General features: G+C 49.2%; 1 protein-coding gene across 5 annotated transcripts in view; it reads left to right on the top strand.

Annotated features, from left to right (window-relative positions):
- Positions 1-25,788, top strand: part of LOC119962848 (mannosylglucosyl-3-phosphoglycerate phosphatase-like) — a 99,174-nt gene that overhangs the window by 6,053 nt on the left and 67,333 nt on the right. For 3 of the 5 annotated variants that reach the window (XM_038791012.1, XM_038791013.1, XM_038791015.1), the window contains exons 2-3: positions 12,063-12,214; positions 17,131-17,714. In XM_038791012.1, coding sequence (XP_038646940.1) covers positions 12,063-12,214; positions 17,131-17,714 — 736 coding nt within the window. Of the gene's footprint in view, positions 1-12,062; positions 12,215-17,114; positions 17,715-25,788 lie in introns of those variants that run through there. The other 2 variants (XM_038791014.1, XM_038791016.1) reach the window with 2 other exon arrangements.

Here is a 25,788-nt window from a genome sequence, read left to right as displayed (position 1 = left end):
GCTGGATTCTTCATGACTCTCATAAAACTGGCAATGAGGGTCAAAGTGGATAGCTGTCTACACTGCTGAAGCCACCTCCCTGGACTTTTGTTGGATACAGGTTGGAAGTTTTTTCCTGTTTTTTTTGTGGATGTTTTTGATGCTGCGCTGGAAAGTTGGAACCAGTACGCACAACGGATACGTTACTATTTCCAGGCGAATAACCTCACTGAAAACGAGCGCCAGGTGGTCATTTTGCTCACTGCCTGTGGCCCGCATATGTTTGGGGTGATTAGCAGCCTTGTGTATCCAGCTGCGCCGGACATCAAGACGTTTGATGAACTTGTGACCTTAGTGGGGCAACATTTTAACCCAACCCCATCCACGATAGTCCAGCATTACCGGTTTAATACCGCTGAGAGGACCCCTGGAGAATCCCTTGCTGAGTTTCTATCCAGGCTACGCTGGATTGCGGAGTACTCTATGCTGAGACTTTGTCAGAAATGTTATATGACCGTTTGGTTTGAAATATTAACAACGCGGCCACTCAGAGAAAGTTGTTAGCCGAGCCGACATTGACTTTTCAACAGGACATTCAGATAGTGTCGTCCCGGGAGAGCGCAGAACGGGGAGTGCAGGAGCTACAGGGAATGGAGGTGCATGCCTTGGGGCGCAACCCCTTCCGTCCAAAAGCGTCTCCCCGTACCCCTGCCGTACCTTGAGCGCGGTGGTGTCCAGATCGACGCCAGTGGCCTTCGGACATTCCTCCCTGAAGGGAGCCTTCTCCCGAACCGATGGATGGGGAGCCATGTCAGTGTCGGACTTGTGGGCGCCGATCCCGTCGTGGCACCGGTCCTGGGGGCGCCAGAGGTGCAGTCGTTTCGACAGAAACTGGGGCCAGCCCAGGAGCTGTACCTTCCATTTGGATGAACCTGCGGCGACTACTCTCAATGTGGAGACAGAGGACGACTGCCTACAGCTGCATTGTGTGACAGCTCCCCATGTGGCCCCCATTAAGGTGACGGTATGGGTTAATAGTCACCTGCTGGGAGTTGATTGCCCAGAGGACATTCGACCACATCAAGCAGGGTATACAGACCCTTACATTAACGATACACAAGCCAGATTGGCCACCTATACAGGGGAACCATTGGACATTGCTGGAACTACAATGACCCCTGTTGTTTACAGAAAGGCGTTTCCCGCTTATCGTGGTGCACGGCCGCAGGTCGGGACTGCTTGCACCATTTGCGGCTGCAGTGGCAGTACATCCTTCAAACAGGTTCTGGAGGGTTGACGGAGGTACTAGGATGGTATTCAGATGTATTCTAGTGGGCTTGGGGAAGATAAAAGGGGCTGTAGCCTGTATCCAGGTTGATCCAGGAGCCAAGCCGTGTTATTTCCGGGTGCGCCCGGTGCCTTATGCCTTGCTCGAGAAGGTAGAAGCGGAGCTCACTCGTTTGGAGTCCTTGGGTATTATCAGGCTTGTCCGTTTCGCTGACTGGGCAGCGGCAATTGAACCTGTAATGAAGCCAGATGCCACGGTTCGCTTGTGCAGCAACTATAAATTTAAAGTGAATATGGCTTCCCGGCTCGACCGATGTCCAACACCCCGCTTGCAGGCAGACTGTCGTTCACAAAATTAGATATGAGTCACGCCTGCCTACAGTTGGAGCTGGACCCTGCCTCCTGACCATATTTAACTATTAAAACACACAGAGGCCTGTATGAATATACACGGTTGCCCTTTAGAGTATCCTCTGCCTGTGCTATCTTTCAACGTGTAATGGAGCGCATCTTGAGAGGTTTACCACGTGTCGCTGTTTACTTAGACGACATTTTGTTTTTGGGGACGTCGGAGCAGGAACATTTGGAATATTTGGAGGCTGTCCTTAGACGCTTCAGAGGCTGGAGTCCGTTTATGTCGTACAAAATGCACCTTTCAGGCGAAGGAAGTGGTCTACCTGGGTTATCGGGTGGACCGCAAAGGTTTGCACCGCGTTGCAGAGAAGGTATGCGCAATTCAACAGGCCCCTACCCCAGTGGGTTCCTGGCGTTATCTTTTACCGAATGGACCCTAACTCGTAACAGGTACAAGCCCAGGATCAATTCCAGCGCAAGCATATCGACCACGTTCGGTCCAGAAGGGCGCCTCTTCCAAAGATTCTCTGCCCCCGGAGATCACTTCCACAGCCGCAGAGACCATACACAGTGGAGGATCATCCTTACGATCTTCCTCTGGGGCTACACTCAAAGCCTGCGTAGGTCGTCGCAGAATCACGTGGAGATAAGAGACACCGAGATGACGGAAGCAGTGGACTCCGACTCCGAGATGAAGACACAGGACGCCTCCGAGGGGGAAGTCTTCCGTCCCACGGCCCGTGGATGTACAACCGTTACGCCGTTCATCGCGGAAGCGCCGGTTTCCTTCTCGATACATGCCGCCTGATCCAGCGCCTCGTGCAAATGGTGTCCGGCCTGCGGCAAAACGAGTCAGACGCCCTCCTTCGCCAGGGTCTTTGGTGGATTCCTTGGACTTTGAGGGGGGAGAGATGTTATAACCTGCCCCTTTACTACTGGCTGGGGACAAATGGCAATCCCACAATCCTTAGTGGGTATGAGCTTCCCCAATGAGGAAGGCGGAGAAATCATTAGCAACTCGTGCTGGATTCTTCGTGGCCCTCACAAAAGATTCATAAGTAACATTAAAAAGGGAGTTGTGTAAATACTTAAAAATATAATTTGTGGGACTTCCGGTTGCGGCTATGACCAGCTAAGTCGCACATTTGGCAGCTCCTGCGACAAAGGTGTTTAAGGGCCGATTGGAGGGCCCCGACGGTACTGTAAAGACGAATCCCGGTGGGGGAAGGCTCCCTGAGGAGAGTGAGACCAACTTTATGGTCGGTACTCGGAGTGGGGCGACAAAAAAAGCGGCAGCAGCTCCCCGAAAAAAGCGGGGGAAGAGGACCAAAATGGCGGCCGGTGGCGCACTAGAAGATTGGAGAAAATGGGCGGAGGAGCAGCAGGCCGCTCTCCTCCGGTGTTTTACGGAGCTGAAAGTGGAACTCTTAGAGTCTATGAACGCGACGACCACAAGGCTGATGGGGGCCCAGGCGACCCAAGAGGCGTCGATAAGAGAGCTGCAGCAGGAGATGACTGCAAGGGAGGAGGAGGCCACGGTCCTCGTGGGAAAGGTGGAGGTGCACGAGGCACTCCACCTGAAATGGCAGAGCCGCTTTGAGGAGCTGGACACTCGAATGAGGCGGAAGAACTTGAGGATCCTGGGCCTAGCAGAAGGCCTGGAGGGGCCTGATCTCCCGAAATATGTAGCGGAGATGCTGAGCTCCCTGATGGGAGAGGGGGCCGGTCCATCGCCCCTGGAGCTGGAAGAAGCATATCGGGTCATGGCTAGGCGGCCTAGGGCGAACGAGCCCCCGAGGGCGGTGCTGGTGCGATTCCAGCGTTTCTGTGATCGGGAGAAAGTGCTGAGGTGGGCCAAGAGGGAGAAAAGCAGCAAATGGGAGAATTCGACGGTGCGGATATATCAGGACTGGAGTGCGGAGGTGGCAAAGCGGCGGGCCCGGTTTAACCGGACGAAGGCGGTGCTGCACGCAAAGAGGATCAAGTTCGGAATGTTGCAGCCAGCGCGCTTGTGGGTCACCTACAAGGACCAGCACCATTACTTTGAGACCCCAGAGGAGGCATGGACTTTTGTTCGGGAGGAAAAGCTGGACCTGAACTAGAACTTGGGAACGCCGGCGGTCGAGGCCGCCCGAGTACCCTTGACTGATCAAGTGGCCCATGTCTTTCTTAGGCCAGGTCGGAACTTGGTTAAAGTTGATGGATCGTTTGGTTTCTTTGAAACTTGTGTTATGGGGGGTTTCTTTGTTCCTTTTTGTGTGTCTCTTCCCGTTGCCAACTTCCCTTAATTATTGTTGTTGTAGGGGGGGCTTTTTTACTGTTTTTTGATCTGTTCTTTAAGGGTTATGGTTACTGTTCTGTTCGATGGAGGGTGATGGTTAAATACGTTATTATTGGGTAGTTATTTAGTTATGCAGGCATAGTTATGTATTTATGTATTTATTTGAGATTTGTTATTTATATTGTTATATTGTTAAGTTGGGGAGGCGGGACGGGGGGGTGCAAGTTGGTTATGCGTGTTTTCTTTTTCTCTTTTTTCTTCCTCTCGTTTTAAGGGGGCTTTTTTATGGGCTTGGATGGGGACGGGGGTGGAATTGAAGATGGCGGGGTAGGGTGTGGCCGGGGCGAAAGCGCGGGCTTTCCCCTGTTTCCCGCGCGCGGGACGGAGGAAGGGGGAGGAGAGAAGAGTGGGGTGTGGCCAGCAATGGCGGCTTTTCCCGCGCTGAAGCGGGGTCAGAGAGGGATGGCAAGGGGGGGGGGGAGGCCCCTCCCCCCCCACATCGGGAGGAGTCGGAGTGTGGCAGGGGCAGCCGGGTCAGCGAAAACCAGCTGACTCTCGGGAGTACGATGGTGGATACACCGCGGCTAGGAGGGGTCCTAGCCGGGGGGGGGGGGGGGGGGGAGGGGGGTTGGGGGGGGATACCGGGTTGCTGCTGGAAAGGCCGAGGACGGGAAGGGAAGAACGGGAGGAGAGAGGGGGGGGGGGGCCATCGCCATGGGGAACGGGTCAGAAGGGGAGGGTCGACCCGGGGCGAACAGGGGACAGGACATGGCTAATAGACAGGGGAAAGGGACGGGTCGCTCCGCGACCCGGTTGATTACTTGGAACGTGAGGGGGCTGAATGGGCCGGTCAAGAGATCAAGGGTTTTTTCACACCTAAAGGGACTGCAGGCGGATGTGGCAATGTTGCAGGAGACTCACTTGAGAGTAGTAGACCAGGTACGCCTGAGAAGGGGGTGGGTGGGACAGGTGTTCCACTCAGGCTTGGACGCAAAGAACCGGGGGGTGGCGATTTTGGTGGGAAAGAGGGTGTCGTTCGTGGCGGCGCAGGTGGTAGCAGATAAGGAGGGTAGGTACGTGATGGTGAAGGGTAGGCTGCAGGGAGAGAATGTGGTGCTGGTGAATGTGTATGCCCCGAATTGGGATGACGCGGGTTTTATGAGGCGCCTGTTGGGCCTCATTCCGGGTCTGGAGGCAGGGGGCCTGATCATGGGGGGGGACTTCAATACAGTGCTCGACCCTGGGCTGGACAGATCGAGGTCCAGGATGAATAGGAGGCCGGCAGCGGCAGAGGTGCTAAGGGGGTTCATGGAGCAGATGGGGGGGTAGACCCTTGGAGATTTGGCAGGCCAAGGGCGAGGGAGTATTCTTTTTTCTCCCACGTCCACAGGGTGTACTCCAGAATAGACTTTTTTGTACTGAGCAGGGGGCTGATTTCGAGAGTGCAGGACACGGAGTACTCGGCCATTGCGATTTCGGACCATGCACCACACTGGGTAGAGGTAGAACTGGGGGAAGCACGGGACCAGCGCCCGTTGTGGCGCCTGGATGTGGGGCTGCTGGCGGACGATGAGGTGTGCGGAAGGGTCCGGAAGGGCATTGAGAGATATCTGGGCACGAACGACACGGGCGAGGTGAAGGTGGGGGTAGTCTGGGAGGCCCTGAAAGCAGTGATCAGAGGAGAGCTGATCTCCATAAGGGCACACAGAGAAAGGAAGGAGAGGCAGGAGAGGGAGAGACTGGTGGGGGAACTTATAGAAGTGGACAGGAGATATGCGGAGACACCAGAGGAGGGGCTGTTGAGGGAGCGGCGCAGTTTACAGGCCCAGTTTGACCTACTGACCACTAGGAAGGCGGAGACGCAATGGAGAAGGGCACAGGGCGCGGTCTATGAGTACGGGGAAAAGGCGAGCAGGATGCTAGCACACCAGCTGCGCAAGCGAGATGCAGCCAGAGAGATTGGGGGAGTGAGAGAGAAGGGAGGGAAGGTAGTGCAGAAGGGGCAAGAGGTGAACGGGGTCTTCAGGGATTTCTACAGGGAATTGTACCGGTCTGAGCCGCCCAGGAGGAGGGGGGGAATGGAGAACTTCCTCGATAGATTGAGGTTCCCAAAGGTCCAGGAGGAACGGGTGGAGGGGCTGGGGGCGCCGATAGAGCTGCAGGAGCTAGTTAAAGGGATAGGCCAGATGCAGGCGGGGAAGGCGCCGGGGCCGGATGGGTTCCCGGTGGAATTTTATAAGATGTATGTGGACTTGGTGGGTCCAGTGCTGGTGCGAGCCTTCAATGAGGCGCGAAAGGGGGGGGTTCTGCCCCCGACAATGTCACAGGCCCTGATCTCCTTGATCCTGAAGCGGGACAAAGACCCTGTACAGTGCGGGTCCTACAGGCCTATCTCCCTCTTGAATGTAGATGCCAAACTGTTGGCAAAGGTCCTGGCAACCAGAATAGAGGATTGTGTGCCAGGGGTAATCCATGAGGACCAGACGGGGTTCGTAAAGGGACGACAACTTAACACAAATGTCCGGAGACTGTTGAATGTGATTATGATGCCAGCAGTGGAGGGGGAGGCTGAGATAGTGGTAGCACTGGATGCGGAGAAGGCATTCGATAGGGTGGAGTGGGAATACCTGTGGGAGACGCTGGAACGGTTTGGGTTTGGGGAGGGATTTATCAAGTGGGTGAAGCTGCTGTATTCGGCCCCGATGGCGAGTGTGGTTACAAACGGGAGGAGGTCAGAGTATTTTGGGCTCCATCGAGGTACCAGGCAGGGATGCCCCCTATCCCCCTTACTATTTGCATTAGCGATCGAACCGTTGGCGATGGCACTGAGGGGTTCAGGGGGGTGGAGAGGACTGACAAGGGGAGGGGAGGAACATCGGGTATCACTCTATGCGGATGATTTGTTGTTATATGTGGCGGACCCGGAAGGGGGAATGCCGGAGGTAATGGAAATACTAGCAGAGTTTGGGGACTTTTCGGGATATAAATTAAATGTGGGTAAAAGTGAGGTCTTTGTGATACACCCAGGAGATCAGGGGGAGGGAATTGGGCGGCTCCCCTTTAAGAGAGCAGTAAAGAGCTTCAGGTACTTGCGGGTGCAGGTGGGAAGGAACTGGGGGACCCTCCACAAGCTGAACTTTTCAAGGCTGGTGGAGCAGATGGAGGAGGAGTTCAAGAGGTGGGACATGGTACCGCTGTCGCTAGCAGGGAGGGTGCAGTCAGTCAAAATGACGGTCCTCCCGAGGTTCTTGTTTCTGTTCCAGTGGTTGCCCATCTTTCTCCCCAGGGCCTTCTTCAAGAAGGTAACTAGCAGCATTATGAGCTATGTGTGGGCACATGGCACCCCTAGAGTGAGAAGGATTTTCTTGGAACGGAGTAGGGACAGTGGAGGATTAGCGCTACCCAATCTTTCCGGATACTACTGGGCGGCGAACGCATCGATGGTGCGCAAGTGGGTGATGGAGGGGGAGGGGGCAGCTTGGAAACGTATGGAGAGGGCGTCCTGCGGCAATACAAGCCTGGGGGCGCTAGTAACGGCACCATGGCCGCTCCCCCCCACAAGGTATACCACGAGTCCGGTAGTGGCGGCCACCCTTAAAATCTGGGGGCAGTGGAGGCGACACAGGGGGGAAGTGGGGGGTCTGATGGCGGCGCCACTGAGAGGGAACCACAGATTTGTCCCGGGGAACACTGGCGGGGGATTCCAGAGCTGGCACAGGGCGGGCATCAGGCAACTGAGGGACATGTTCATAGAGGGGAGGTTTGCGAGCCTGGGAGAGCTGGAGGAGAAATTTGAGCTCCCCCCGGGGAACACGTTTAGATACCTGCAGGTGAAGGCATTTGCCAGACGACAGGTGGAAGGATTTCCCTTGCTTCCCGATAGAGGGGTGAGTGATAGGGTGCTGTCAGGGGTCTGGGTCGGAGAAGGGAAGGTCTCGGACATCTACAAAATAATGCAGGAGGTGGAGGAGGTATCGATAGAGGAGCTGAAGGACAAGTGGGAAGCGGAGCTGGGAGAGCAGATAGAAGATGGGACATGGGCGGATGCCTTAGAGAGGGTCAATTCATTGTCGTCGTGCGCAAGGTTGGGCCTCATCCAATTTAAGGTGCTGCACAGAGCCCATATAACGGGGACTAGGATGAGTCGGTTCTTCGGGGGTGAGGACAGGTGTGTTAGGTGTTCGGGAAGCCCTGCGAATCATGTACATATGTTCTGGATGTGCCCGGCACTGGAAGAGTTCTGGGAGGGGGTGGCGGGGACGGTATCGAGAGTGGTGGGAACCAGGGTCAAACCAGGGTGGGGGCTAGCGATTTTTGGGGTTGGGGTGGAGCCAGGAGTACAGGAGGCAGGGGAGGCCGGAATATTGGCCTTTGCGTCCTTGGTGGCTCGGAGAAGGATCTTGATTCAGTGGAGGGACACAAGGCCACCAAGTGTTAACACCTGGTTAAACGACATGGCAAGCTTCATCCAATTGGAAAGAATCAAATTCGCCCTGAGAGGGTCGGTACAGGGGTTCTTCCGGCGGTGGCAGCCCTTCCTTGACTTTCTGGATCAGAGATAGGAACTGGAGGCCGAAACAGCAGCAACCCGGGGAGAAAGGGGGGGGGGGAAGGGAGGGGGGGGGGGATAGCAACGAAGGGAGCACGTCAGCGGGGGGTCGCGGGCAATGACTGCCCGAGGCCATCGGCAGAAAGGGAAAAACGGTTTGGTTGCTAGACTGGTAGCGCGGGGGGGGGGGGGGGGGGGGGGAGGGTGGGGGGGGTGCGCGCGGGGGAGGGCGTGGGGGAGGGCGTGGGGAGGATTTTCCAGGGGGGATTTGTTGTGTTATAATTTAAAATGTAGTAGGGGTAAATGTTTGTATCGAAAATTTCAATAAAAATTATTTTAAAAAAAAAATATATAATTTGTAGAGTTATAGAGAAGAGCAAAAGAGTGAGAGCAAAAACCTGACAAAGGTATCATGGGTCTAATGTTCTCCTTTTCTATATCATACTTTGATTCTACGGTCAGATGTGCAGTGTCTTCTACTGCCACTTTGGCCGTCCAATGTCACATCTCAGCAACAGAGCCCTTTATATAATAGGGCGGGGCTACTGCATCTTGTGGCACAAGAGAAGTGCCCATTTTGATACGCAGTGAGCTCCATACTGCTCTGGAAGGTTGCGTAGAGGGTCATAGTGCCAAATGGACTGAACAAAGAAGTCCCAAATTTTTATAATCTCCCTTCTAATGTTGTCTGGACACTGCAACAATAATAATGGATTCTTGTCAGTTTGAATGTTGTTGGCCTTGTGAACCGGTTATTGAAATGTTTAATATATTTGATGGTTAATATCTTCAATAAAGCATTGAAAAGGTTTTTGATGTCAAGTCCGGAATTCCCTGACCATTAGGATTCTCTGTTCCTGTCAGCATTGGATCCCACCCGCAAGTTTCCCGGCAGAAATCCCATTGAAACGTGACGGGAGTAGAGAACCCCGCCACCAGTGAACAGCACATCGCCGAGAAACATATGGCTGGGGGACCGGAGAATCCAGCCCCAAATGTCATTATGTGGCATTACAAGACATAATTTTCAATCTTATATTAGCGTAACAAAATGCATGTAATTTAGGAGTACAAAAATGTTTACAATGAATTACATTGTGGACCAAGGGTTGTTTACTGACTGGGGATAAGGGGGCACAGTCTTAGGAAAAGGGGACAATTATTTAAATAAAAGCAAAGAGTCATCGGACTCGAAACGTTAGCTCTTTTCTCTCCCTACAGATGCTGCCAGACTTGCTGAGATTTTCCAGTATTGTCCCTTTCGGGCAATTATTTAAGACTGAGATGAGAACTTTCTTCACTCAAAACATTGTGAATCTTTGGAATTTTCTACCCAGCCAGTTGTGGGTGCTCCAATATTGAATATATTTAAGGCTGAAATAGATTTTTGGTCTCTCAGGAATCTAGAAATAGGATAACCAGGCTGGAAAGTGCAGTTAAAGCAGAAGATCAGCCATAATCGCATTGAATGGTGTAGCTGGGCTGACAGGCCATATAGTCCACTTCTGTTCCTATTTCTTTTTTAAAAATATTTTTATTCTCCTTTTTCACATTTTGTTTGAAATTTACACCCCACCAACAAACAGTAAACGGTAACGAATACAATGTCAATCCCCTCATTAACAACAACGATCCCATCCTCCCACCAACCCCCAAACAACGGCCCGCATGATAATATAAGCATCAAATAAAAATAAACATCCCAAGAAAAAAAAAGAAAAAGGAATCAGGAGTCGCCCATGGTTATCATTAACATATATAGTTCCCCCCCCCCCTAATATTTAAAGCCAACCAATCCCCGAATGTGTACTGTGAATGACACCCATGAATTGTAGACCCCCTCCCCACACAGATTCTCCCCCTCCATTTCCTCTTGTAAACTCCTCCCCCCAGCATCGGTTCCTTCCCAACTTTTCACCCCAGCTAGACTCATCGAAACCTGTTCTACCAGGCTCCGATGGCCGCAGCCCCTCCCCCCACCTCACTCCCACACACTGGCCGTTTTAAACCAGCCAGTGTGAAGGCCCCCACCCGGGTCTCCTTCCCCTCCTGCCCCGTCCCAGGGAAACAAAGAAATCCGCTTTAACACACAACCCCAGCATACACACCAAGCCCCAAAGAACCATCATTGCAAATGAAAGTCCCAATTCTTCCCTTGTCCTAATATACAGCGTCGACTCATTTAGTACATACACCAACACGCAGTGAAAAAATAAAATTACATGAGGCTACATCAGTACAAGACCAGCTCTCAGTCCCATTTCTCAATTCTGCCACAGTCCTTCTGCCTTCGCAAACCACTCCACCGCTTCCGCCATCCCAAAATAGAAGTCCTTGGATTTGTAGGTCACCCTCAATTTAGCTGGATACACTATGCTGCATTGCACCTTGCAGTTGTACAGTGCCTTCTTTACCCGTCCGAAGGCCGCCCGCCTCCTCACCAACTCCAGCGTAAAGTCCTGGTATATGCGTATACCAGCTCCAGCCCACTGCACCATCCCCTTCTGCTTTGCCCAGCACAGGACCTTCTCCTTCACACTGTATCTACGGAAACAAACAGTCACTAATCTTGGTGGCTCACACGCCTTTGGTATTGGCCTCTGCGACCTACGAGCCCGATCCAGTTCGAGAGGGATTGCCCCCGTCCCCCAATGGCTCCGCCAAAATACTCCGTCGGCCTCGGGCCTTCCACCCCTTTGGGCAGACCCACGATCCTCAGATTCTGCTGCCTGGATCTGTTTTCCAGGTCTTCCGTTTTGACTCGCAGACCCTTGTTGTTCTCTATCACCCTCCGCAGCTCCTTCCCCATCGAGGTGAGTTGATCACTATGTTATGATAATACCTCTTCCACTTCCTTCAGTGTCCCACCCTGCTCCCGCACCTCCGCTGCTGTGCTCGATACCGCAGCCCTCACCGGGGCAATTGCCTCCTCTAGCAGCACTTTCAATACCGCCCCCATCTCCTTCTTCATCACTTCCATGTGCTTTGTGAACTGTTTTTCAAGTTCCACGGACATCACCTTGGTCGTTCCTTCTGCTGTGAGCAATGCGGCATCCCCCGGCACCCTAGCCACCGCTTTCCTCACAGTTCCTGCGCCGACTTTTCCATTCACCGACGGACTTTCATTAGCCAATTTTTCACGGCCGTTTTTTTCGAACACTTCGACGTTTCTCCTCACTGTGTCTTCCTACAACCTTTTCAGCATCCTTTGCCCTGGGACCGGGCATTAAAACCCCAAAAATTCTATTCCCGAGCGGGAGCCCTCCAACTTGCGGCTGCCTCCCACCCGCCGTCACCAGAAGTTCCTGTTCCTATTTCTTTTGTTGTATTTTGAATTCAGCATATAGGAAAAGTATTTGTATGTCAACATATTTCAAATTTTTATGGCATTTATTTTTGTTGTCTGTATATGTACGAGCTCAGGTGATATAGATGATTGCTTAACCGTTCTAAACTTTGAATGTATTGTAAATATGTGACATTGAAAACAACCACTGAGCATGTTTCTGCTTATTTCTCAGAGATGCATAATTTTGAGTATAATTCCAAATAATATTTGTTTCTGCTTGAATTTTTTTTATTTCACAAACTCGACAAACATTTTTTTAACAGGTTTTCTACAGCATTAAAACAGTATAAAACATTCAATCCCCTGATCCTTTTTAGCGGTGACTGTTTAAATCCTTCACTCTTAAGTACAACCACAAAAGGACGGCATATGATACCAATTCTTAATGCTTTTGGAGTACAGTGTGCAGTGTTTGGTGAGTACATTTTGAAGCATCATACATTGTGTTAATTCCCTCTTGATTTCCATATTTCTTTATTGCACTACTTATTCATACTATTTAATCATTCAGAACTTTGATCCTGTCATTTTTATTTTAAAGATAATAAAGATTTGTTTCATTAAACATTTAGGGTGGGATTCTGCCGTAATCAGCGGGGCTGGCAACTCCGGCGGGACGGAGTGGCATGAACCACTCCGACGTCGGGCAGCCCCAAAGCTGCGGAATCCTCCGCACCTTCAGGGGCTAGGCCCGCCCCGGAGTGGTTTGCGCCCCGCCGGCCAGTGGGAAAGGGGCTTGGCGCCACGCCAACCGACGCCGAAGGGCCTCCGCCGGCCGGCGCGAGTTGGCGCATGCGCGGGAGCGCCAGCGTGTGCTGGCATCGTCCCATGGAGAATTTGGAGGATGGCGGGGGCGTGATTCACACCGACCCCCGGTGATTCTCCAACCCGGCGGAGTTCACTGGTGGCAGGATTCTCTACTCCCGTTGCTTGTCAATGGGATACCCAAATAAAAGCAAATCAATAACCATTAAGATGAAATTACATGACACAAAATGATCAGACACCTTAAAAGACTGAAGCTTCTTGCTACATCCCTCCATTCAGAGCAATCTCCCTTTATCCCTCCTGCTACTCCTATCTCCAATCCAATTAGCTATCCATGTTGCAAGATTATCTCCAATTCTGCATGTTTTTAATGTTGCTAATTGTCTCTTGTGTCAGAATTCTGAAATTCCTTTTATTAGTCCAAATATGCAATACCTATATATGTATCCCCTATCCACTCTGCTAGTAACCTCCTCAAAATACTAAACAAGATTAGTCAAAGGTTACCTGCTCTTCACAAATGCATACTGGCTCACCTTTGATTAGCTGATACTTGTCCATGTGTTTAGCCATTCTGTCCTTGATGTTAGTTGATGTTAAACTGTAGATTCCTAATTTCTCCCTTCATTTTTCGTTAACTGATAGTAAATATTGTCCTTGTGGGGGGTCCTCCTATTACAAGGGTCCCTGTGGGGGGTTGTCCTATTACAGGGGTCCCTGAGGGGAGGAATAGGGTCACCCTGGCAATCCAGGGGTGGGAGTGCTAGCACCGGCACTGCGTGAAAAACCCGCCTCCCATGCCGAAAAACAGCTGGAGCATTGCCGGGCCCCAGACCCAACCCGCCATCCATGACCCCACAGCCTACCTCCTGGCCACTCCACACCAGTCCCCCCAGCCCTTGCAGAAGCCCCCGGGCAGCGGCACGGATCCCAGCCGAGTGTGGCGTCACTGGACACATTCCGCAGCCGCCATGCCAGGTTCTTGATTTGTGTGCGCACACGAGTCCCGCGCCATCGGGAACTCGGCCCATCGGGATCGGAGCATTGCGAATGGGCCGACCGATGAGGCACCAACGGCATTTCAACTGCATGCGGAGCGAGTCACGATTACACCATTTTGAAGGCAGAAGAGCATGACTGACCGGCGTCAAACTGGCGGCAGCCACGATTTCGGCGTCAGAGCCCATTCACCGCCTGATTGGTGAACACTATTTCGCCGTCGGGCAACAAAGAATCCCGCCCATAGTTTACCAAACATAGAATCTTGCCCACTATTTATAAACCTATATAATTCATGCTAATTATTTATACATTCCATTCAAATGGGGACATACCCAAGCATTTTAATCAGTAAATGCCACAACACTATTATTGTGTAATAGAAAATGCAAATAACTTGTTCAGTCACTGTAACATACCATTCGCGTTGACTCATATTGAGTAGTAAGTCTTGTAGCTGCCATAACACAGACCTTACACTCCAATTGATCAATCAAAGAAAAAATAAAAAGAAGTGAAACAAATTTTTTTCCAAAAACCCATGCCGGGCGGAATCTTACCATATTTTTTCAAAGTGCTCAGACTGAAAACCGGCGTATAGCTCTCCAGCTGCACTGGCCACTTTTCTTTCTAGATCTTGAGCCTCTCTGAATAAAACAAAAATGAGTTGGAGGGGTTTACGCTATCACTCTGGCGGGACAGGACGGTGAGGTTTAAATATTCAGTGAGGGGGGAAATCATGTGGCTGGCTATGATATAAAAATTTATTGAAATCTATTAAAATGAGGTTCTCACCCTTTGTGGGTGTGAACCTTGTGATGTTACCGGCGATGGGCATGGAAAATCAGAAAACAGGCTTCACTCCAAATTTTCCACCCGTGTCACCATTCTTTCTGATGGTGAACATGGGCAGAAAACCACCCCTGCTGTTTTTCCTGACCGTGGTAACTCTCCGCAGAGATAGCAGCTAGGGATTTAAAAACAGCTGCCATTCTAAGAACTCTTAATAGGAATGTAGAAGCAGGACTGGGCCATTCATCCCCTCGAGTCAGCGCTGCCATTCCAACTAGATCATGGCTGATTGTCGACCTCAACACCATTTTACCAATTTATCCCCATATTCCTTAGTGTCAGTAAAATCTAGAAATCTTATTGATCTCTGCCTTGAAAATACTCTTTTCAACACCAGGTTAAAGTCCAAAATGTTTGTTTCAAACACTAGCTTTCAGAGCACTGCTTCTTCCTCAGGTGAAGATTCATCTGAGGAAGGAGCAGTGCTTCGAAAGCTAGTGTTTGAAACAAACATGTTGGACTTTAACCTGGTGTTGTAAGACTTCTTTCTGTGCTCACCCCAGTCCAACGCCGGCATATCCACATCTTGAAAATACTCAATGACTAAGCTTCCACAGCCGACTGGGTAGAGAATTCCAAAGGTTCACCACCTCTGAGAGAAGAAATTCTTCTTCATTTTAGTCCTAAATGGCTTGCCCTTTATTCAGAAACTGGCCCCTTAAGAACGTTTTAAGTTGATATTGTGATTGGCTTATTTGTACCACTTCCCAGAGAAAGCACTTCTGGTGCTTAAGAGGACAGGCAAGATTTATATAGCTGCATTTTAGTGCCATTATATTGCCCAAGATTACCCATGAAAAATTCCATGCAGACTAATGCCTAGATAATGTAATGGTTAGAGCAGCGGTTCCCAACCTTTTCCTTTCTGTGGACCATAGATCGTCATCAAAAGCTTTTGTGAACCACAATGTACGCATGTGATTTTGAACATTATTTTTATATAGCCTACGGCTGATGGGAGTCAAACTTATTTATCACAGGGTATTGAAAACAAAACTATTTCTGCTGTAATGTTCTATTGTTCTATTGTTTATGATGCACACTCACAAATACATTGTGGATTATACTACACACAAATGTTTGTGAAGCAAATTACATTACAAATAATAATGTAACATCGATTATGATACATAAGATTGGTGGATACATTGATTTGATACTAAGATTGGTGGAGTTGCAGATAGCGAGGAGGACTGTCAGAGAATACAACAAAATATAGAGAGATTGGAGAGTTGGGCAGAGAAATGGCAGATGGAGTTCAATCCAGGCAAATGCGATGTGATGCATTTTGGAAGATCTAACTCAAGAGCAGACTATATGGTCAATGAGAGAGTCCTGGGGAAAATTGATGTACAGAGAGATCTGGGAGTTCAGGTCCATTGTACCCTGAAGGTAGCAAAGCAGGTCGATAGAGTGGTCAAGAAGGCATACAGCATGCTTGCCTTCATCGGACGGGGTATTGAGTACAAGAGTCGGCAGGTCATGTTACAGTTGTATAGGACTTTGGTTAGGCCACATTTGGAATACTGCGTGCAGTTCTGGTCGCCACATTACCAGAAGGATGTGGATGCTTTAGAGAGGGTGCAGAGGAGGTTCACCAGGATGTTGCCTGGTATGGAGGGTGCTAGCTATGAAGAAAGGTTGAGTAGATTAGGATAGTTTTCATTGGAAAGACGGAGGTTGAGGTGAGACCTGATTGAGGTCTACAAAATTATGAGAGGTATGGACAGGGTGGATAGCAACAAGCTTTTTCCAAGAGTGGGGGTGTCAATTACAAGGGGTCACGATTTCAAGGTGAGAGTGGAAAAGTTTAAGGGAGATGTGCATGGAAAGTTTTTTACGCAGAGGGTGGTGGGTACCTGGAACGCTTTGCCAGCGGAGGTGGTAGAGGTGGGCACGATAGCATCATTTAAGATACATCTGGACAGATATATGAACGGGCGGGGAACAGAGAGCAGTAGATCCTTGGAAAATAGGCAACAGGTTTAGATAAAGGATCTGGATCGGCGCAGGCTGGGAGGGTCGAAGGGCCTGTTCCTGTGCTGTAATTTTCTTTGTTCTTTGTATATGAGATACACAATTGTTTTTTTTCCACGGACCACCTGCAGTACTCTCACAGATCACAGGTTGGGAACCACTGGGTTAGAATAAATTTCTATTTTTCAATAATTTTATTAGGTGAGTTTCATTGGTGCAATTGTCCATTTGAAACTTGTCAATAGTCTAATTGACAACCTAAGGCAATTAGGTGGATCAAAGTTTTAAATAAAGCAATAATTTTGCAATTACTTTCATGAACTGATAACTTTTAATTTCTAGTGATGGCCATTTTATCATCCACAGAGAGGACCACCCTTTTTCTTATGCCATGCAGTGCCACTAACCGTTTTGATTGAAAGCTACTTTAGAATATTTTTAAGAAAGGAAAAGAGCAACAAACCAGAATAAAATGGCTAAATTTGTTGATAACCAGTTGAAAGCATATAAAGTAAATTAAATCTAATTGTAAACTATTAAGCTTCATCTTCTCCTGAAAAAAGATATTCAATCTAATGACTATACTTGACTACATTTTTATTTGCCTTGCATAGTGTTCCCCTCATATAATTGATAAAATGTCAGATTTTGTAACAAGTTACTGAGTCAAATGCCCTTTTGATAAATCTGAATAACTGACAATACCAGAGATGTATCAGTACATTTTGTTTACAGGAAATCATGAATTTGACTTTGGAGTTGACTTGTTGGAAGAGATTATATCGGAAATGAATTTCCCTTGGTTACTCAGCAATGTGTATGATTTGATTACTTCTGAGCCACTAGGACATGGCATAGGAAGCAAGATAATCGAATGGAATGGTGTAAAAATTGGCTTGATGGGCTTAGTGGAAGAAGAATGGATTGATACTTTAGCAACTATCGATAAGTCAAGTGTGAACTTTATTGATTATGTCATTGCTGCTAATCAACTTTCTCAAGATCTTCGATCCAAAGGTGCAGAACTCCTCATTGCTTTGACACACATGAAATGGAGTAATGATATTAGGCTCGCAAGGAACGTTGATGGATTGGACCTGATTTTAGGAGGTCACGATCATGACTATGGCACCAAAGAGGTTAATGGCACTCTTATTATAAAAAGTGGATCAGATTTTAGAAGCCTTACTAAAATTGAGATCACAAGAACTGGTGAGAATAATTACAAGTACAGCACACAGAAGATAGATATTACAAAAGATTTGGAAGAGGACACCTTTGTGAACAGCATTGTGCAAGAGTTTGCTTTTAATCTGGAGGTATGTTGCACAGTTTAATTATTTTAATGATATACTTTAATTTCATCTATTTATTAAAATATTGAAAGGACTTGCTGGAACATACTTCAATCTTGTATCTTATAGCTATCTTTGTTAGTGTTCAGTTAATGGATCAGTGTTAATGGATAATACAAAACACTCTGATGCAAAACATCTACATGCTAAGTTCCAACGTGAAAGAGGCATTTTACCAGACAAAATTAGAAACTGTAGGCCGCATTTACCGGCTGTTCATGCCTGCAGGTTATTTCGGTTCCACCGATGACGCATGGGTTTCCCGGCAACGTTGGGTGCAGTCAACTGGAAATCCCATTGACAGCGGCGGGACCAGAAAATCCCTCCCGTGGGCTGCCTCCATCACCAAAAAAACATATGGCTGGTAAATCCCAGCCATGATCCACTAAAGAAAAATTCTACATGGCGATGATAAAATAAGTGCAAATTCTGAAGCCAAATTCTATGTAATTAAAAGAGAAAATGTCTTTTGTGAAAGAAAACAGGTGCTCGTTACAAACAAAAGTGTTGCAAGGACGCAAAGTTGTTTGAGTGATGGGAAGCAAAGGGTTAATTATGGTTTACTTGGATTGGAGAAGGTTTAAAAAGCACATATAGTAAACTAAGTCTTATGGTAAACTATTAAGCTTCACCTTCTCCTGAAAAAAGATCTTCAATCTTGACTACATATTTTATTTCCCTTGCTTATAGTTCCCCTCAAATTATTGATAAAATGTCAGATTTTATAGCAAGCTAAGTTACTGAGACAAATGCCCTTTTGATAAACCTGAGTAACTGACAATACCAGAAATGCATCAGTACATTTGTTTACAGAAAATCATGAATTTGACTTTGGAGTTGACCTGCTGGAAGAGGCTATATCGGAGATGAATTTTCCTTTTCCCTTGATTGCTCAGCGATGTGTATGATTTGATTACTTCTGAGCCACTAGGACAGGGTACCCTTGGGGTCAGAGTTGGGTGATTTGATTCTTAAAAGATGCCAGCAGATTTATATCTATGCATTGTTAAAAATCTTGGGTAAGATGCACATTTCAGGTTGAATTTTGTCAGGGCAGTGGTGGCCCTGACAATGGTTGGAAAGCAGAGTGAGGGGGAGAAATCCCAACTCAGCCATTTGGGGAGCCCCAGTTAGATTCTATGGCAATTAAACTGCCATCTGTATTCCTGTCCCTTGAAGAGAAAAGATTTGGCCTCTAAGAACTGCCAACCAATCTGAGGCCAGCAGTTCTTCAGTCCCAGCGGTGCAACTGGGAGCATTAGTTATAGTTCGGATTGTACCCAGCTAAGAGAAGCAGCATGGACACTGCTCTCCTGAATAAGGTTAGTGGAGTCGGAGTTTGTTAGGGCCATTCAGAGGATGGGGATGGGGTGGAGTTTGTGATTCGTGAGGGCAGAGGGTGTATGTTGCATGGGGGCTACCATTGCCACATGGGGGTCTCTCTGTGGGCCGCAGGTGCCTGATCAGAAGAACCCCAAGCCCACTGGAAAGCCACCAGAGTTTATCAGGCAGTCTCCCCATGCACCAGAAAGTCCACCCATCGCTGGTAAAAATGCCTGTGACTGGGAGGAGGCTGTTAATTAGCCACTAAAGTAACACAATTGGCCTCAGGGCAGGGTGGAAAGGGTGATCCTCTATCTTCCCTCTGCTGGCAGAATGACACGTGTCACCGTCCCTCGCCTTCTCTCCTAATTTTTCTGCCCCTCTCCTCTCAGCCCATTCCTGCAGGCCTTGCAAAACTCAGCCCTTCCTACTTACAAATATTGATTTCTGTTGTCACAATTTTTGGAAAAGTACTGATTTGCTCCATACGTTTGTTGCTTTGATAAAGGAAGTGCAGAGGCTTTATTTAATCGAAAACTTTAAATTATTACAGGTATCTTAATTTATATCCCTGGTACAACCTGTGTTGAAATCACTGTTTGAATAATATGATTTTTTTAGATGTATCCCCCCTCCACCCCACAGTTCCTTTCCTGAATACACTCACATAATGCTGGAATATAGTTTGTCCAAAAAACATTCTTTGGAACTAAAGCAGTGAGTATTTTCTGACTGATTTCTGCTTCCTACCCCAGAGATTCTGAAGATAATTATCAAGCCCCATCAGCTAAAGCATGGCTCTCTGTCTAAAGCCTGTTCTGCATTTCTATGGCCAGAATTTTCCATTATTTGCACAGAGTGCTAGCTGAGGTGAGAAAAGCAGTATGTGGCTCACTAGCTACACAGCCGGCTTTTCGTGCCACATTTTGCTGTACTCTGTGCAGAATAAACTTTGCGCCTTGGCTCACAGCGTCATGTTCGTGGGGCGGGACCTAATAGAGCGGGCTAACTTCCCCTGGACAATCACGCTGGGCTGGGAACCATCCAACAAAGTGATTTAAATCATTTGAATGGTTCTGCTAGTTTACTCTATTACTCTGAAAGAGTTAAAAAGGATAAATGAACTTCTAACATCAGAGTAACAATATTAAACACCCAGACCGAGCCCCGCACAGTACACCCCATACCCCCATCCCCCGAGGGGACCCTCCCCAACATCTCCCAACTAGGCACCCCAAATCCCTCACCAAACTAGGTCAACAATGCACCCCCCCATAAAATCATAGAATTTACAGTGCAGTAGCAGGCCATTAGGCCCATCCAGTCTGCACCAGCCCTTGGAAAGAGCACCCTACTTAAGCCCACGCCTCCATCCCATCCCAGTAGCCCCACGTAACCTTTTGAACACTAAGGGGCAATTTAGCATGGCTAATCCACCTAACCTGCACATCTTTAGACTGTGGGAGGAAACTGGAGCACCCGGAGGAAACCCACGCAGACACGGGAGAAAGTGAAAACTCCACATAAACAGTCACCCAAGGCTGGAATTGAACCCGGGACCCTGGAGCTGTGAGGCACCAGTGCTAACCACTGCGCCACCGTGCCGCCATTCCCCACGACCCGACCTGAAACTTACCTTCTCCATTTCAATGGGACCTTTAAACTCACCTTCTTTATGGCTTTAGTGCTGTGAAAAAGGCTGTGATCTCCTTTGCTCGTTTTACACTTCACACTAGAGCCGTGGATGCGCTGCATTTCATCAGTCTCACTCAACCTGAGTCAGGAAGGTCATACGAGACAGATGCTTTACAATTTAAGTCGCTATGGAGTGGCAATCTGCTGTTGATTTGCACTCCGTGGAAATTACATTATGTTCACAGAAGAATATTGGCCGGGATTCTCCGTCTGCATGATTCTCCATTATGCTGGCGCCTGGGGGTTTCCCGACGGCGTGGGGCTGCGCCACAATGGGAAACCCCATTGACCGGCTGGCATAACGGAGAATCCCGCCAGCCGTTCGGGGCAGAAATGTGGCGTGGTGGGGCGAAGAATCCCGGCCAACTTTTCATAAAACCCTTTGCACCAAATAGATACTCCTGTATCTGCTGCTACCATTTTTAAAATAGATATGTAAATAACTAATTAAGGGTATACTTGATGGAACCATCAATTCACGAGACACGTGCTTTAGGATATGAACAGTGGTTTTAATCTACTTACTACAGAGCTAGCCTGTTACCCGTTGAACTCTCGATGATCTGCAGGCTGGCTGTGGAAACGGTTATTTATACAGCAGTTTAGGAGGAGGAGTCGTGGGCGGAGCCAAGGGTGGAGCCCTGTACAAACTCCTGAGCATTCCCAGAGTTACTCCCCCTAGTGGTCGGATAACGCTACTGCGCTTACAATACTATTGGTAAATACAGTGTGAATTACTAAGTTACATTCACCCCCTGCAAAAAAAATCAATTCCGGCGGGGGTGGTGGTCTACAAAGTAAGTCTGTCCGGTGGACGAACTGTCCGCTGTGATCTGCGGAGCACCGGGGTTGCAGCCTCTTGCGGTGGCTGGATGGGTGTTGTGTGCTGGGGTACAATGGTGGACTCCAGGGAGGGTTGTGTCCGAGCTTCATACTCTTCTGGTTCGACCGGGCCCGGACTGGGGGCTGGCCGGCGCGGGTGCACGGAACTGGTGGAGCGAGCTCGTGGGCTCGGGAGTGCAAGGGGGCGGCAGCATGGGGTGTAGGGTGAGGGGTCCTTCTGTGGGGGTAGAGGGGGCACTGGATCCGGCGGGTGCCAGATCCCGGAGGGATACTGTGTCCTGGCGGCCGTCAGGGAACTCAACGAAGGCATACTGGGGGTTGGAGTGGAGCAGGCGCACCTTCTCAACAAGGGGGTCGGTTTTGTGTTCCCTGACATGTTTCCTCAGGAGTACCGGGCCCGGTGTCCTCAGCCATGCTGGAAGTGAGACCCCCGTGGTAGTGCCCCTGGAAAAAATGAAGAGCCTCTCGCGAGGGTCGCTGATTGGTCGCTGTGCATAAGAGGGACCTAATAGCGTGGAGCGCGTCTGGGAGGACTTCCTGCCACTGGGAGACTTGGAGCTTTCTAGACCGGAGGGTCAGTAGGACGGTCTTCCAGACCGTCGCGTTCTCCGTCTCCACCTGCCCGTTCCCCCTGGGGTTGTAGCTGGTAGTCCTGCTCGAGGCAATGCCCTTGTCGAGCAGGTACTGACGCAGCTCGTCGCTCATGAAGGATGAACCCCGGTCGCTGTGTACATAGCTGGGGAAACCAAACAGGGTGAAGATACTATGCAGGGCCCTAATAACTGTGTGGGAGGTCATGACGGGCACGGGATAGCAAATGGGAAAGGGGAGAACTCATCTACGACGTTTAGAAAGTAAACGTTCTTATTAGTTGATGGGAGTGGCCCTTTGAAATCAATCGCGAGGCGTTCAAAGGGCCTAGAAGCCTTGACCAGGTGGGCCCTGTCTGGTCTATAGAAGTGCGATTTGCACTCCGCACAGATCGGGCAGTCCGTGGTGACCGCTTTTACCTCCTCGTTGGAGAAAGGCAGGTTGGAGCAGCATCGTGGCTGGCTGGAGCAGCATAGTGGCTGGCTGGGGCAGCATGGTGGCTGGGCGGCCGCGTGGCACAAGCCTGGGGGAGTCGCTGGTCGGGGGCCCATGATTGGGTCACGGGGTCCGCGGGGAACGAGGTGAGGCTGCGGAAGGAGACCTCCATCGTGGTAGCAATTTCCGCAGTTGTTTCTAAGTCTTGGGCCCCCTTTTCCAGCAGTCGTTGGCGTGCATAATTAGACCTGAGGCCCGCTACAAAAACATTGCGTACAGCAAGTTCTCTATGTTCAGCCGCGGTAACCGCTTGATAGTTACAGTCATTAGATAGATTATTGAGCTCTCTTAAAATTCGGCGAGTGATTCTGTAGGCCGCTGGTGGCGAGTCGTGAACACATGGCGGCGTAAACTTCGTTAATGGGCCTTACATACACCTTATCGAGTATCGCTAGCGCTGCAGTATATGAACCGGCCGAGTTTAGTTGCGTAGAGATTCTGTGGCTCACCCTCGCGTGCAGTAGACTTAACTTCTGTTCCTCTGTTGTTTCGGCTGTGCTCGCTTCTTCCAGGTAGGCCTTAAAGCACCGCAACCAGTGGGAGAAGATTTCTTTTGCCTCTGCATCCTGTGGGTCGAGTTCTAGGCGTCCAGGCTTGAGGGCTGATTCCATGATTGATCCTGACTGTTTGAGAATCACGCGCCGAATTTTTTTTTTTTAATAAATTTAGATTACCCAATTATTTTTTCCAATTAAGGGGCAATTTAGCGTGTCCAATCCACCTACTCTGCACATTTTTGGGTTGTGGGGGCGAAACCCACGCAGACACGGGGAGAACGTGCAAACTCCACACGGACAGTGACCCAGAGCCTGGATCGAACCTGGGACCTCAGCGCCGTGAGGCAGTTGTGCTAACCACTAGGCCACCGTGCTGCCCCACTCGCCGAATTTTTAAGAGAGCTCAATAATCTATCTAATGACTGTAACTATCAAGCGGTTACCGGCTGAACATAGAGAACTTGCTGTACACGATGTTTTAGTAGCGGGCCTCGGGTCTAATTATGTGCGCCAACGACTGCTGGAAAAGGGGGCCCAAGACTTAGGAACAACTGCGGAAATTCACGAGACACGTGCTTTAGGAATGAACAGTGGTTTTAATCTACTTACTACAGAGCCAGCCTGTTACCTGTTGAACTCTTGATGATCTGCAGGCTGGCTCTGGACACAGTTATTTATACAGCAGTCTAGGGGGAGGAGTCATGGGCGGAGCCAAGGGTGGAGCCCTGTACAAACTCCTGAGCATTCCCAGAGCTACTCCCCCTAGTGGTCGGATAACGCTACTGCGCTTACAATAGTATTGGTAAATACAGTGTGAATTACTAAATTACATTCACCACATTACTGCATTGTCATCCAGTGGTAGGAATGATTTGGGGTAACTAATGAGGCACTTCACCACATTACATCAATTGCATGGGCGAATATTAAAATGTTCTTGCAACAACTTCAGTGAAGTATTACTGCTCTTGTCTTTTTGCCAAAGGTGGCCGTGGCTCTATTAGGTCAGCCTGACTACAGAGGTTTCTCTGGGCCAATAGAGCCTCCTGACAGTACATGGGTGTAAAAGCTCAGGAGGCTGGAGAAGGTAAATCCAAAAGAAGTTTCATTGGACTACAAAAGTAGAGGCCACAATGTGGCTTACATTCCCAAGGTCCAAATTGGGACTCCTGCTCATGCCGGCCCAGTCAAGCCAGCATTTATTTACTTACTTTTTAATTTTTATTTTTTAATAAATTTAGAGTATCCAATCCATTTTTTCATAGAATTAAGGGGCAAATTAGCTTGATCAATCCACCTATCCTGCTCATCTTTGGGTTGTGGGGACGAAACCCACGTAAACACAGGGGGAATGTGCAAACTCCACACGGACAGTGACTCAGAGCCAGGATCGACCTGGGACCTCGGTACCGTGAGGCACCAGTCCTCACCATTGCCCCACTGTGCTACCCCTAGCCAGCATTTATGAGGCGATCTTGTCAAGCCCCAGCTGATGGGCCTCCACCCACTAGTGGGAGAGCTCATATTCCATGAGTCCCATGGGAGATCAATCAGGGTGTCCCATGAATCTCATGAGGGTTATTACAGTAGAGAATCTTCAGTAGAGTTCTCGGCCAGACAGGTACAACCAACAGCACTACAGCCTCCAGTATGCATAGGACAAAGAATCATGTACTGAATCCATCCCAGCCGGAAAAGGTATCAAACCCCATTGCTGGTGGCACTGATCTGATCCACACCAACCATCCAGACAACTGAGTCAACTAGCCCACCAAGGAGTCCTAAGTTGCTGTGGCACCATACACTTTTACATGCATGTTGTAACCTTGGGTTAGGAATAGTGATGATAGAAGCTCCATTTTCTTTCCCATCACATGGATGACTAGGAATCTCTCCTGCCCTTACCGTCTGCCAGTGGCACATGTTGGAAGGATTTATAAGTTGATACTCAATCTGTTTGGCACATTATAAATACACCTTCCATCAAGTCCTTAAGTAGGAGTTGAAGCTGGAGTTTCCTGCTCAGAGGCAGGGGGTGCTACCCAGTGCACCACAAGACCTATGCAGCGAATACATGCTGTGAAAAATGTTTTTGACCTACCTGGGAAGGTTGTTTTTGAGTGGAAACTACCACCTACAGTAAATTTATGTCATATTATTTGACATCATAAATTATGATTCATCTCTTAGGACCCAAAGTTCTTAATAAACCTGTCTTCAAGCTCTAAATTGTTAGATGGCTTGTTGAGCATTTTGACATTGCCACCAACTTACTGGTAGAAAACTCTCTGATTCAGTCGAGGATTATTCAACTTTGACTGTGGTTCCCATTATGAGCATCTCTGAAACAAGGGCCGGGATTCTCCGACCCTGCGCCGTGTCAGAGAATCCCCGGGGGGTGGTGCGAATCCTTCCCCGACGCCGGCTGCCCTATTCTCCAGCACCGTTTTTGGGGGGCTGGCAGGATTCCTGCCACGCCGGTCGGTGGCCGTTGACAGCGGTCCCCCCCCGGCGATTCTCTGGGCCTCGACAGGTCGAGTGGTGTCCATTTGTGGGGGGCGTGGGGGTATCTGACCATCAGGGGGCCCCCACGG

Source organism: Scyliorhinus canicula, chromosome 3, assembly GCF_902713615.1.
Source record: "Scyliorhinus canicula chromosome 3, sScyCan1.1, whole genome shotgun sequence".
Lineage (NCBI taxonomy): Eukaryota > Metazoa > Chordata > Chondrichthyes > Carcharhiniformes > Scyliorhinidae > Scyliorhinus > Scyliorhinus canicula.
Note: the sequence above shows the minus strand (reverse complement) of the source record. Positions and strands in the feature narration are given on the sequence as shown.